This window comes from Uloborus diversus, chromosome 1, assembly GCF_026930045.1.
Source record: "Uloborus diversus isolate 005 chromosome 1, Udiv.v.3.1, whole genome shotgun sequence".
In the NCBI taxonomy this organism is placed as follows: Eukaryota; Metazoa; Arthropoda; class Arachnida; order Araneae; family Uloboridae; genus Uloborus; species Uloborus diversus.
Window position 1 is genome coordinate 227,094,292 of NC_072731.1, and position 13,415 is coordinate 227,107,706.

Consider the following 13,415-nt stretch of genomic DNA (forward strand, 5'->3'; position numbering starts at 1 on the left):
CAGGGTGAGGAGGGGCCATTGGAACCCCCTGGATTTTAGAAATATTTTTAAAAAAAGTAGTCTTTTTGTTCGTATTTTTTGTTTGTTCCTTTAAATATTAGGCAAATGTTTGGATAGGTAGCCTCTCCCCCGGAATTTTTCCGGAATTGAAGTTACCAAAACGTATTTTAATCAAGTTTTAGTGATTGGGGGGGGGGGGGGGAGAAATGATTGGGGGTAATATGAAGGAAACTTTGGAAATTTAAGTTTCAGAAATAGAATAGTAGATTATCTTTGATGGCAAGGCGAAACGATCGGAGACCCTCACCCGGAATTTTTTTTTAAATTTAAATCCTGAAAAGGGATGTTTGTACGGTCTTTAATTATGCAAAAGGAATAGAAGGCACTCCTGTGAAATATTTCCGAAATTGAAAGCTTAAAAATCCATTTCTTTGCTATTTTTAGGGAATGGGATAGGGTTCTAGGAACTTCTCGAAATATTTCCAAAATTAAGTCCTGAAAACGCAATTACATGACATCTTTCAGGATGAGGGTTGGGGTTAAGAGACTGTCTCACAAAAAAATTCGATATTGAAGTTCCAAAAACGAACTTTCAGACAATTTTAGATAATGTTATAGGGAGGTTTTTTTCGACTCTTTCGCGGCAATTTGTAGGGATGCAAGTCCGTAAACCAAAATGTAATAATGCTGAGGGATCATCAGGCTCTTTAAATTCGCCACTACGCTCAAGTATTGATGCTTCTCTAAAATGATTTTTTTCCTCTACATATTTTAGTTTTTAAACTGTTTAATGATATGTTTTTGAATGTGTTCTCTTATAAGAAATTCTTCGCGACTCCCTTGGAAGTCACAACATGCTGGTTGGGAACCGCTGATCTGGAGCATTAGTAATTAACCAAGCTAGTCAATTAATGGTTAAAATATTTTTTTTCTCAATGAAAGTTGTACTGTACACATTCATATCTTTAGCATAAAAATGTTTGTAATTACTTTGGTATAAAGAAAAAAGCTTTAAAACTAGCATTTAACTATGTCATTACTACAGGTAGATCGTGTTTGTTAATTACTGGCGTTGAAGGCATTTTAGATCAATGCATGTAATCGACCAACCTTCAATAACAAACAGCATAAATTGATGTAGTTATTAAATGCATTTTTTTTCCTTCACTGAGAATAAGCATTGATCAGCATATCTCAGTAAATGAACCTGTAAAATTAAATTTAACCTAGAAAAAGGTGATTCAACATTTTATCTGATAACAATTTGCACCAGTAAGAAAAGTGACTTCCTTGAAAACTTCTAGATGTCTCTGTAAGTATATCGTACGTAACCTTCATAATGGTCAAATCAAAACCTTTGTTACAAGTTAGTTCAACTTACTGGCTGATGGTCAGTAACTCGCGGATCACACTATAATACTTCCTGTGCAATTTAAATAAACGCTTATCAATATCATGTTTACTTAATCTGTTACTTTTCCAAGTCTAAAACTTTAAAGTATAAAATTGAGATGAAGATTTACTTAATCCATTTGCACAAATTTGACATTTTTATGCTTGTATTTGCAATTTATTCCCAGAATTTTAAGCTTTGTCTTAAAATTTTGATACATTCAAATATAAAAACCATTAAACGTTACATAATATACGAAGTACCTACTTTCTAAAAAAGTTTCGTGTCTACAAGGTAATGATTTGAGCCTATTACGCGTACGCACACAATATGTAAAAATCTTTACTTTTCAAGTTCAATTTTTTTTTTTTTTGAAAGTTCATATATTATCATACATAATACTTTGCTCTTTGTTATAAAGGGCAAATATATGCACAAAGATGTCACACCTGCGCAAATGGATTGAGCAAGGTTTTTTTAATTAAATAAGAACTATTTTCAGATCATCTTTGTCCTTCGTTAACATTAGAAAATATTAATTACTTCTTGAAAAATAGTTAAAATCGTTGTTGAAATAAAATATCACGAAATTTTAATGATCTCTGTTGCGTCAATTTAGAAAGATATTCATTGCGGATTAGGAAAGATTGTGTGGCGAGCACTCGTAGGCCAACCCTCCAATTCTAGTTCACCCACCTGTTTCTAACAACACGGAAAATACACACGGGGACGTCCTCCCTCCCCCCTTTCTCTTTCCTTGACTACAATCACTGCCGCCTCGAGCCCAAGCTACAAGCACTGACATCCGATACCACTGGCCATCACTTCGGGCACACGCAAGGAAAGCCTCTCTTTTTCGCAAAATCTGCAAAACTGACTGATGGCGATATTTGTCCGGCGGGATCTCCACGCGATCACGAACAATTGGTTTTAGAGAAAAAAAAATCTGGACTGATTTATGAAGAATATGAAGGAATGAAACTTGTTACAGAAAGTTTATGGTCCATATGGAATCATTTATTAGCATAAAAATGAGAAAAAAGCCGAGCTATTAATAAAATAGACCTTAATTTCACGTATCCTTACTTATTCGAGTTTTTGACGCCATCTATTGGCACTTTAGGCAACTATAAGATTAGTGGACAGAATCGAGTAAGTTTCAGAACACGTGAGCATTGAAAATTTCTTTAATGATATTTACAAAATATTTCAATTGCAATGCGTCTACATTGTTTCTATGGTTCAGAGAAAAAAATCTCGAATCTCTGTGTTTAGATGATTTTTCATGAATGTGTTTAAGAGAAATATTTCATATTTGACAAAAAGTACTTTTTAATATCATTTTGTAATAAATGTAGGTAACTCAGCAGCAATTTACTTCATGCACGTTGTTTTTTACACATTCATCTGATATAGTAAAAAGTTTCATTGCAATCCGGCGCTTAGATTTTTTTTGTCGCTGTTCCCAAAGAGTCAAGTTTAGCATGTTTTTCTACCGGAACAGCCTTAATAAACCAGGATTTCAAGCTTATCCAACAGTGCAGCATTGCAAGTAACTAAGTCAACAGAATGCTTGGGTTTATCAACAGATCTATATCAAACACATCTCAGAAGGCTATTCTGCCTTTATCAGGGGTGATTGTGAGTTCATCAAAAATACCTGAAAGTTTCAAAGCAAGACCAGGGGGGGAGGGGGGGTAATCTTTGGCTTCTATTACTTAAGTGCATCTTTGCCATAGTATTAAATGGTTCTGAGTCAAAATATTGTGTGTACATTTGATTAAATTTTTAATGGGTTACAAAGTTACTTTTGAACTGGTGTTATACAAGTTATCTTGACATTTGTCCATCTTAAGGGATAAGTGTTCATCTTATGGCTCTTGCAGGTATATTTGATGAGTATTATATAATTTTAAAAAACTGCGGAGGTAGGGAGATAAAAGTATAACAAAAAAATATATAATTCCGGTATTTTCGGACATTAAATTACCGGAAATACGTCTGAAAATACCGGAAATTCGGTAAAATACCGAAACACAATCACCCCTGCTATATATAGAAGTTTAGTAAGACCTCATTTCGAATATGCTGTTCTTAAAATACTTTCTATCGGTTCTTATCTGAAGAAAGATATTTCTGTACTGGAAAGGGTTCAAAAGAGGGCTACTAGACTAGTAAGGAGACTTTAAGATTTATATTATTACCAGACTTAAAATGCTTAATATGTACCTATAGCCTAAAGCAGAGATGGCGAGGGGTCATTTTTTTTAAGCTTTTCAAATTTCAGGCTAACCTGGAAATTAGAAAAACTTACTACTTTAGTGGGATCGTGGGCAATTGGAACTGCTTACCGGAAGAGGTGGCAATGAGCAAGGGGGTGGATAGCTTTAAGAGGGCCATTGATCTTCATTGGGAACTAAAACAGACCAGCCTAGCTGGGCCCAGAGCCTGTTGTTGGTCGTCACATTTGTATTTGTAAATTTTTAACATCTTTTTAAACCAAGAGGAAAAAAAGACTTGGAAGGGAAAACTAAAAAAATGACACCTTGGCTATTGTCCCTTTTTCAAATTTTAAAGACAATGAAATAGCTAATTATCAACTACTACTGTTGGTTTTAAAGACAAACAGAAAAATAGTTTCACTGCTTCAACTGAAGTTTTTGAAGATGTAAAATAGATTTCAATGCTCAAAAAAAAAAAAAAAAAAAAAAACTAATCGGTTTCATTTCGATTTGTTGATAATGCCATACGTGCGAGAAATAAAAACTATTTAATCCGAAAGTTATAATGTATTTGTCTGGTAAATTACAAAGAATATATATACATATATATATAATTAGCTCTTTGTATAGAAAAATTTTCCACGTTAACTTCCGAGAAACTCCCTCCTTGATTAATAGAGTGTAACGAAACAATCTAATTGACAGATTGAGTCATCGCAGGGTTTAATGTCCTACGAACACAGCTAAAGAAGTTCACACTTTTAATGCATATGTCGCTTTGATGAAATATAATTTCCAAAAATAAATAACAATTTGGACAGGAGGGCATTTAAATCTTAAAAAGGGGCTGTGGCTGATATCGGTAGCAGATTAGGCTTAATTCACCTAACAAATAATGTAATACAGAATAAAGGCATTATGCATTTTAAATAGACAAGTCAGAAAGAAATTTATTACTTTTAGGCCAGTTCCTAAAACAATAGCGTCGTATTCCTCATCCATAATGAATTTCCTTACAGTACTTTTCCAAGCACAAGACACGAAACGCTTATTTGACGATCGACGATCACTCCACCGCCCGCGGTAGATGATTGTAAAACCACCGCAACCCAACAGCACCAGCAGACACCTGACCAATGCACACAGGCAGTCAGATCTTGTATTATTCCGCTCAAGTTTCGCAATGCTCTAGTTAATAACAAGTTAAAAAAGCTAATTTTGTATCAGAAGCATAGCATTAACAATTTTAACACTAAATGGAAAACTGCAAAATGTCAATTAGCAAACAAAATTAAATAACAATTTCATTTAAATCTGCCAAAATGTCATTTGTTGAATAATGTTTAAGCAAATTTTATCCACTGATTAAGTTGGAAAAAACCCAACATTTCGCTGCAAAATGTTGATTAAAATGAGGTATGCAGTGAAAATTTGAGTACTTTTTGTAAATTAATGCATTTTACTGACGAACATCTTTTTACTTTTGGAAATAAAGACTTCTTTTGAAAGAAGTGCAGCTTTTTCAGCTCCTGTAGTTTTTTTATTTTGTCTGCGTTTTTGCCGAATTAGGGCTTTTAAAATGACTAGGATCAACTCTAATTCGACGTACTTTTGTTACTACTAGTTGGACACTTTTGTACTTGCATAAATGCGGAAATAAGTATTAATATACTTTTGATTCTGCATTTTGGGACCTCAAATCCTATACAGTCAGTTGTTTAAACAAATCTGCCAAAATTTATTCCTGCCATCCCTCCCCCCCCAAAAAAAGCTCTATCGGTCTTTGCCTGGATTCGGGAACAGACACCGGTGCAACAGCAAGATTTCGGACACGGTAGAGTCCTTATTATGCGTTTTCACACAGGAGGAACCGAGTTTCGTAGCACCATAGTTTTTTCGACCACTTGCGTGGCACCGGTGACCAGTGCGCCAGTGCCTGTTTCCGAATGTAGCTGTTGGGATTTTCTGATTAAATAAAAGAAAAATTAACTCATAATAAATTAATTTTTCTGTCAAAACCTTGCAAAAATGACTTTTCACATAACACGAAGAAATTAAAGAACAAAACTAGTATATTTATACGCAGCAATATGGCAGTACTAGAAAAATGCATAATGAGTTCGTTGCCGTGGGATGGTTGTGTTTTGTCCGGTTATTATTGAAAAATAGATATATCTTTATATTAATATTTTGTGACGGTTGTTTTTTGCAATTATGTTGTTTTTATTGTAACACTATAGCATGATGTGAGACATCTTTTACTGTGTGTAATGACCATCTTATGTGGAAAAAAATGCATTTTAAATTCACATTTTTAAATGACTTATCAAAGGTGTTTTTAAGGTTACTGTTAGTATCAAAAATTAGTGAATGAAATTAAGGTTTGAATATGAGTAATGAAACAGTTGAGATTTTGCGACAAGAGCGCGATCTTCTGAAACAAGAATTAGAAAGGATTAATTGTGAATTTGAGCAGACAACACATGAAAAAAATTTGTCTGCTCAGTACGGACTTGTGTTGCTAGATGAGAAACGAGCTCTACAACAACGTTGTGAAGATTTGGAAGCTTGCTATGATAGCGTGAAAGCGGAATTAGATTTGTTGCGTGAAGTAAAGTTTTTATGAAATAATTCTATTTGATCTTTTTAATTTTCATAAGTGATTGTGTATATATATTTATTTTTTAATCATTCTCCGTGGTTAAATCTTTCATTGTATGGTTTTGAAATAGTTTCTAATTTGATAAAGAAAACTTAATGTTCGTAAAAGTCTAAATCATTGAAAAAATTTCAGGCCTTGGCAAAGTATCAAACAAGTCAAAAGGAAACTGCAACTAGTGGTATTGAACAAGAGGAAAGCTTACTTCTGGAGACAGCTAGTAAGGAGGCATCGTTTACTTCTGCTGTGCAAGAATTAGAAAAAGAACTAAAGCAGGTGAGGTTATTTGTCTTTGATCATATCTTCTTGATTTATTTTCACTAAATTTATATGCAGCAATGTATAGGGGGTAAGGTTTGGTTTTTGACATGACATATCAAAAACTAGTTGAACATTCTTAAGCCTGTTGAAAGCTGACATTATTGTCAAATACAGTGATTGTTGATAATTTTTACTAACACATAAGGTTTCCTGATTCAGCTATAATGTACTCATTAGGGCTGGATGATATCAGAATTTTAAATACTGAGATATATCTCTCCAAATGCCGATATATATATATATATATATATATATATATATATATATATATATATATATATATATATATGGGTCGTTAAATTCAACATTTTACGGCGGGGGAGGGGGCTGCAAAGCATATAAAAAATGCAATGCCTATTACATAAATTAGTATCTGCAGCCAGGGCTGCGCCATCCCTATGTGTTGCGGCGCATGACCGCCAGAATCTAAAAGGCGCCGAGATCCACCTTTCAAAAATGCTCCAAATGGGGGAAATATCTCAAACCAAAGAAATAAAACCGAACTTTTCATTTTATCTAATGGTGAAACTATACTTCTCATTAAAACTAACAATCCATCTCGCTGCCATTCTAAAAAGAAAAATTATTGCCTTGTTGTGTCTAAACAGGCTATTCAAAGGCACTAAATCTTTTGGCTTGAAAATACGTGATAGTAATTAATGCATACATCAGCATTTTTCTTCCTAATGTGGAGCCATGATACTATTTCATTATGTCATAGCACACAAGGTTGAGCATATGAGGCTCAAAAAAATAGTATTTCTCCATTTTGGTTCTCGTGGTGAATATGTTGTATTCCCAGTGGCAGAAACGCCGCGACACGGCGACGATGTCGCGGACAACGGAACCCTATCGCGGACAGTTCTGTTCGCGCTAAAAAAAAAAAAAAAATAAAAATTGTCCGCAAAAAAAAAAAAAAAAAAGCTGTCCGCACCTGTCGGACATAATGAACTGCTGACGCAGGAGAGAATGATCACACACCTGATTATTCTTGTTTGCCTGCCTGCGGCACTTATAAACCAAAACAAAACAATCTTTTTCAAATTGTTTACTGAAAAAGTAAATCTAAAATCAAAATAACGCATATTTCTGTGTACAAAAAAATAAAGTCGGCATATTTGTATGATGCAAGCGATACTTAACTAACGTAGTGAATAATTTTGCTCGTTTGTTTTTATCATATCGTTAGCAGTGTTATAAAGTTCTCTAAAAACTCAGTGTAAGAACTTTTTCTTCCCGCTAATAACTTTAAAAAAAAAAAAAAAAATTATCATCGCATTGAAAATGCGATCCGGCCAAATACGGTTACCAGCTTTAAAATTATCGCCATTTAGTGTCTGGTGTTAAACCTTTACACATCCTTTTTTTTTTTCAAGACTCCGAATTTTCGGTGAATATGTCAGTGATATTAATAAAATTCAATATGCACCCCTGTTAAATGGTAATTCTAAAATTATTTTATGTTAATAAACTTTTTTATTTACCTTTTTTATACTTTTATTGCTTCCATTTTGATAAATGCAATCTGATTGCATCCGATATGAGAATTGAAATTTTACTCTTTTTTTTCAACCTAACTTTGCTTCATATGGAGGCAAATAAATGAAAAGTCCATTAAAACACCATTTTAAAACGAAATTCTGTTTTTGTTTGAGTCAAAAACTTAACTGCTGAATAGATGGTTTAATTTTAGTTTTTCTGCAACTGTGTCTATAGATATTAATAGTTTATCATAGGCTTCTAAAATGCAATTCTAAAACAATTTTTAAAAAATTCTTTTATGAGCCATTTTTATACTTTCAAAAAATGAATTGATTTTTCACAAATAAAATGGACCCTGTGAAAAATCCTGGACAAAGCCCTGTTCAATAGCCAACACATGTTTGCAAATGTCAGGTGCCCACCAAGGACAGAGGAGTGAGGGGTCGTTAGATTGCACCATTGAAACTTTTAGGAGGTAATTTGAGATAGATTTTAGTCTCAGTTTGGGGGGGGGGGTCTCTTTCTTGGGAGGGGAGTGCTTCAAAGAATTTGGGGAAGTGAACCATCGTCTTTGGGGGGGGGGGGGGTCCTGCCTTATTTCAAAAATAATTATTTAAAAAGACTGGTTTATTTTTTTTATTGAAACCACTCCCGAAATTTTGCAGACAGATTATGAAGTTCTAAAAGCTTGTCGCAGAAAGCTACAAAACTTTCTGCCACTGGGGTTGTATTATAATTTGTGCAATATGTCTTTTAGTGATTTTTAACTATTGTTCCCGATTATTTGACTGCTTCATGTTATCATGCATGAAAAAAATACGGTAAGCCATACGGTATTGTTGACAACAATTTAGGTAAACTTTTTAGTTTCAAAAGTAACGACTTGACCATAATTACTCGATCTCCTCTGCCCTTTCTAAAAGAGCTTTGGACAATGTATTTGTTTCAGATACTAAATACATTGCATTTTAAACGATTCCATACGTTTCTATTTTAATAATTTTACTGAAAGGATTTCAGTTTCAGATTTTAAGATGGAAAATCCTCTATATTTCAATTTAAGTACATTAGGGGGCTCCGCCACCTGCTGGCTGTCGCTCGCCAACCCTCGAAGATTGTTTCGCAATCTTATTTGATTCACGAACATTTAAAGTGCCTGTTAAGAAGAATCAGTTGCAATACGCATTACGATAAGAACAAAATAGTAATCACTCTCCCCTTCCCATAGAAAATATAGTTGTAGTAAAATTTTCATTAAACATAGAAAAATATTAAAATCCTAGTCCAACCCGAAGACAAAAAGAACTTAATAAAAATACATATAACAAAAATTGTTTTTAAAGAAATTGCTTCAAAGAGCACTCCTCTCCGGGGTCAAAACTAGTACTAAATTTCTGAAAATAGTAAAACGGCCATTTTGAATGTTTGAAAAGTAGCTTTCAAATTCGTGATCTCCAGTAATATACAGTGAATTCGCCATAACTCGAATCTAAAGGGGCTAACGAAAAACTTCGACTTATCGGCTGTTTCACGTACCGTTAGTTTCGGTTTTTGACATTTTATTATTAATAACCATCGAATATTTTAATTAATATGCATATGTAACAGACAAAATTACAGAACTTAAAAGTTTTTAAGCAAAATATGCACAGTTTCTCCGTGAAGAGTTTTGAAGACAAAGTTATGTCTGGTCTTGAACTTCTCTAGCCATCCAGCACAGGTGTGGAAATTTTCTATTTTGAGTAATATAGCGAAAATCGTTGCTTTATTATGCAGCAAAGACCCACCGATAGGAATGGCATTGTCTTAATTTTTATACAGCTGGAACCACTTGAATAGAGCTGATTCTATTTCAGGAAAGGTGCACATTTTCATTCGTTTCAAATTCGGATTCATGGATTTGTACTGAGTATTTGGAGACATTCCATATTTCAATGCAATATCTTTCTTTTTGATTGTTGGATTCCTTTCAATGTCATAAATAAAATTTACTTTACTTTCTAAATCCAAGGCTTTTTGCTTTCGCTTAGACATCTTTAATAGTAAAGAAAACTCCCCTCTCTCGGGAACTTATCAATAAATGATAGAACTGAAGAATGAAGGGGAATGCATTTTAATTTAGGCCAGCATTTGAATAAAGGTACAATCAGTTGACTTGATAACTTAACAGCTCAAAAGCAAATTCGTAGTCCAGCAACATGTCAAAGTGTAAACAGTACAGTACACAACAAAAGAAAACAAGCTATACTCATTTCCGCACATGGAACTCCTTTATCGCACATTGGCTCAACAGATGTTCTCCTTGCTGTAGAGGTCTATTGTGCAGGAATTGCAAGTGAAGGTGAATGTATTTTTTTCCCATAGTCACTTGAATTGTATATTTTTTCCTTTCCTTTTTTTTTCGTTCTTTCAAAATAAATTTCAAGTCATCTTTGCAGGGGTAGAAGCAGTCCTATATATCCTATATTTCCTATATTTTCAAAAAAGCATCAAAAGTGTCCTATATTTCCTATATTTTTGAAATTGTCCTATATTTCTTATATTCTTATAGTTTATTATAAAAAATTGTAGAAAATTACCATTTCGCACTTTCTTTCACGACTTGGCAATTCAAGACTGCTTAAAAACAAGATGCTTGTTTATAATTTTTTTTTTTTTTTTGGGGGGGGGGGGTATCTCTGCAAGCACCTGTCTCTAAATTTTGTAGAGTATTTTTTGACAAAATTTTCAATTTGTTTTAAGAGAAAGCTTCAATGATCTATATTTTATGACACGCTCTCCAAACTATTGACAAAGCACTTTGCCAATGAATTTTCACTAACAACAAAATGTGGGAAGATTCAGCCGCTATTAATGTTAAAAAAAGTTCTATTTGAAATATTTAAATGGAGGTAATTATGCAAAAAAATAAAAAAATAAAATAAATTATCCCTGCCTGGATTCAAAAATTGAACTTCTTACTAAAATCAGAATTTTGCATTATTTGAACACCTCAGAAATATGGATAGATCTTTTAAATTGTTTATCTTGTTTGGCGGGAAGCTTTTCAAAGTGAAGTGGTTGCTTGGTGAGCAAAAAGCTTCCCGCCAAACACGATAAACAATTTAAAAGATCTATCCATATTTCTGAGGAGTTGAAGGTGGGAGGAGGTTCTAATTAGGGCTCGACCGATGGCATATTTTGGCCGATGCCGATTGTTTTCCTCCAAATGGCCGATGGCCGATGCCATAGGCCGATGGCAAACAAAAAAAAAAAGAAAAAAGGAAAATCTAACAGAAATAAATTGATAAGATTGTCAGGGATTTAAAGGATCATTAATTCTTTTCACTTTGCTTCCTTGCTCCGAATAAGGAATTGTAATCACAAAAAAACAAAAAAAAAATCAGATTTCGACCTAAATTTCTATTTTACGATTACCCAATTCAAACTTCACAAGTTTTTTCGGCACATGTGTAAATGCATATGTACCTAAGAACATATAAATGACCAAAATATCCATTTTGAACACCTCCTTAGTTAATTATCGCAAATTCTTTTGTGATGTCTTAATGCACGAAAACTTGTGTCACTCAAAAACCTTATGAAACAGTAAGTTGAAAACTCATACGCACGTAGTGTGATCTAAGAGTTCGAGGACAAGTTGTATAAAACCTTACCCTGAATAGTTCACATTACCGAAGTACATATATCTACAAAATTGTCACCTTGAACGACCATGCACTTCTGCCAACGTTCGTATAGCTTTTAGAAGGACTCCTGGAACACATTTGTTGCAACCTTCTGTAAGGCCTCTTGCGCTGCTGCTTTAACTTCATCGTGGGGAAGAAGTCGACTTTCATGTTGAGGATGCACTGTTCGATTGGTCAATACTCTGATATGACAAATAACGTAACGTTTCGTCGGACTTAGCTCCGTGTGACTTTTACCTGTTCTCAGCAAAAAAACATTTGCATGGGCGCGGCTTTCTTCCGTCAGGAGAAGATAAAACTGCATCACAGAAGGTAGCGAAAAAGTGGCTTCCAGGAGTGTTTCTAAAAGTTATATGAACGCTGGCAGAAATACATAGTCCCTCAAGGTGACCTTTTGAAGGTGGATGTGCTTCGGTAATGTGAACTATTCTGGGTAAGGTTTGATAATACAGCTTGTCCCTCGAACTTTTGAATCGTACTACGTACAATCTGTACAGGGTGTAGTTATACTTCTCCTTTTCAGAACTGCTGTATGATGGAAGACAAAAAACAACAGTCAAAAAAAAAAAAAAAGAAAGAAAAAAAAAGAAAAGAAAAACAACGAGACTGTTTGATAACCAATTGATTTGTTTTCTTTTTTAATTGAACATATAACTAAGATTTAAGTATTATTTTAATAATGTATGGATTTAGGTGCACTAAACATAGTTAAAAAAACATTAAATTATGTTGTTTAATTATTCAAAAAAAATTAAGAACAAAACTATGAAACCGTCAACAAATTACGCAATTAAAGTGGAAAGAGTGCACGTAGACATTTTTTAGTCATCAAATTAAACAAAAAAGGTAACAGATAAATTACAATATTGAATCCTAACAGGAATGTTTTTATACTTATTTAAAGTTTATGAACAGAAAAGTTTGCATTTTTCATAAAACCTATAACAGTGACACAAATTTTACGGAAAAAAGAAATAACCACGAAAAGAGCGAGTTTCTTAAAATGCAACCAAAATAAATCAACTCAATATTTACACCAAATTAATCACTGAATACATATACTACTTGATCTGATGTTTGCACACGTAATATTGAACAATTTGATTGTTTAATCTTTTTTGAAGCACTAGAAACAAGTTCAAATTAAATTTTTCAATTTAACAATAATTTTCTGAAATTAAAAAAAAAAAATGCATAATAGAAAATCCTTGAAACTTTTCTACAACATATTATTAAAAATATGATGAAAACAAAAATAACTTATTCATTGATTTTACATAAATACATAAAAATAGTTACTTACAACAGAAAAAAAATAGATCGCTATTAATGATGCAAAAAAGATGGCTCATTACGAAATATAGGTGAAACAAGTATAAGAAATATGCAAAATGACATTTCCTGATCAAAATAAATTATCGTTAAATATTTAAGAAATGCTTGAAACGACGAGGATGGGTTAGGGGGGTCAACCTCTGATTTTGGAGTAATTCACAACATTAAACTTTGGCCCCAACTTCGGCCCCCTTTTTATAGTACAGAACCGCTACCATCAACGCCTCGGAAGAGTTTCTGAACCTACTTCAGCACTTCCGAAGAAAAAATTCAAAAGTCCCTTTGATTTCCGAATTATGTCACCATTCAAAAAC

General features: G+C 33.4%; 2 protein-coding genes across 2 annotated transcripts in view; one reads left to right on the forward strand and one right to left on the reverse strand.

Annotated features, from left to right (window-relative positions):
• Positions 1 to 4,745, reverse strand: part of LOC129225494 (rab GDP dissociation inhibitor beta-like) — a 37,171-nt gene extending 32,426 nt beyond the window's left edge. Inside the window, exon 1 of the mRNA XM_054859925.1 lies at positions 4,573 to 4,745. Coding sequence (XP_054715900.1) covers positions 4,573 to 4,617 — 45 coding nt within the window. The 5' untranslated portion in view covers positions 4,618 to 4,745. The remainder of the gene's footprint in view (positions 1 to 4,572) is intronic.
• Positions 4,746 to 5,739: 994 nt separating this feature from the next.
• The window catches only part of LOC129219038 (protein bicaudal D-like), an 8,049-nt gene continuing 373 nt past the window's right edge, over positions 5,740 to 13,415 (forward strand). The window contains exons 1-2 of the mRNA XM_054853361.1: positions 5,740 to 6,226; positions 6,410 to 6,550. Of these exons, the coding sequence (XP_054709336.1) occupies positions 6,005 to 6,226; positions 6,410 to 6,550 (363 nt within the window). The 5' untranslated portion in view covers positions 5,740 to 6,004. The remainder of the gene's footprint in view (positions 6,227 to 6,409; positions 6,551 to 13,415) is intronic.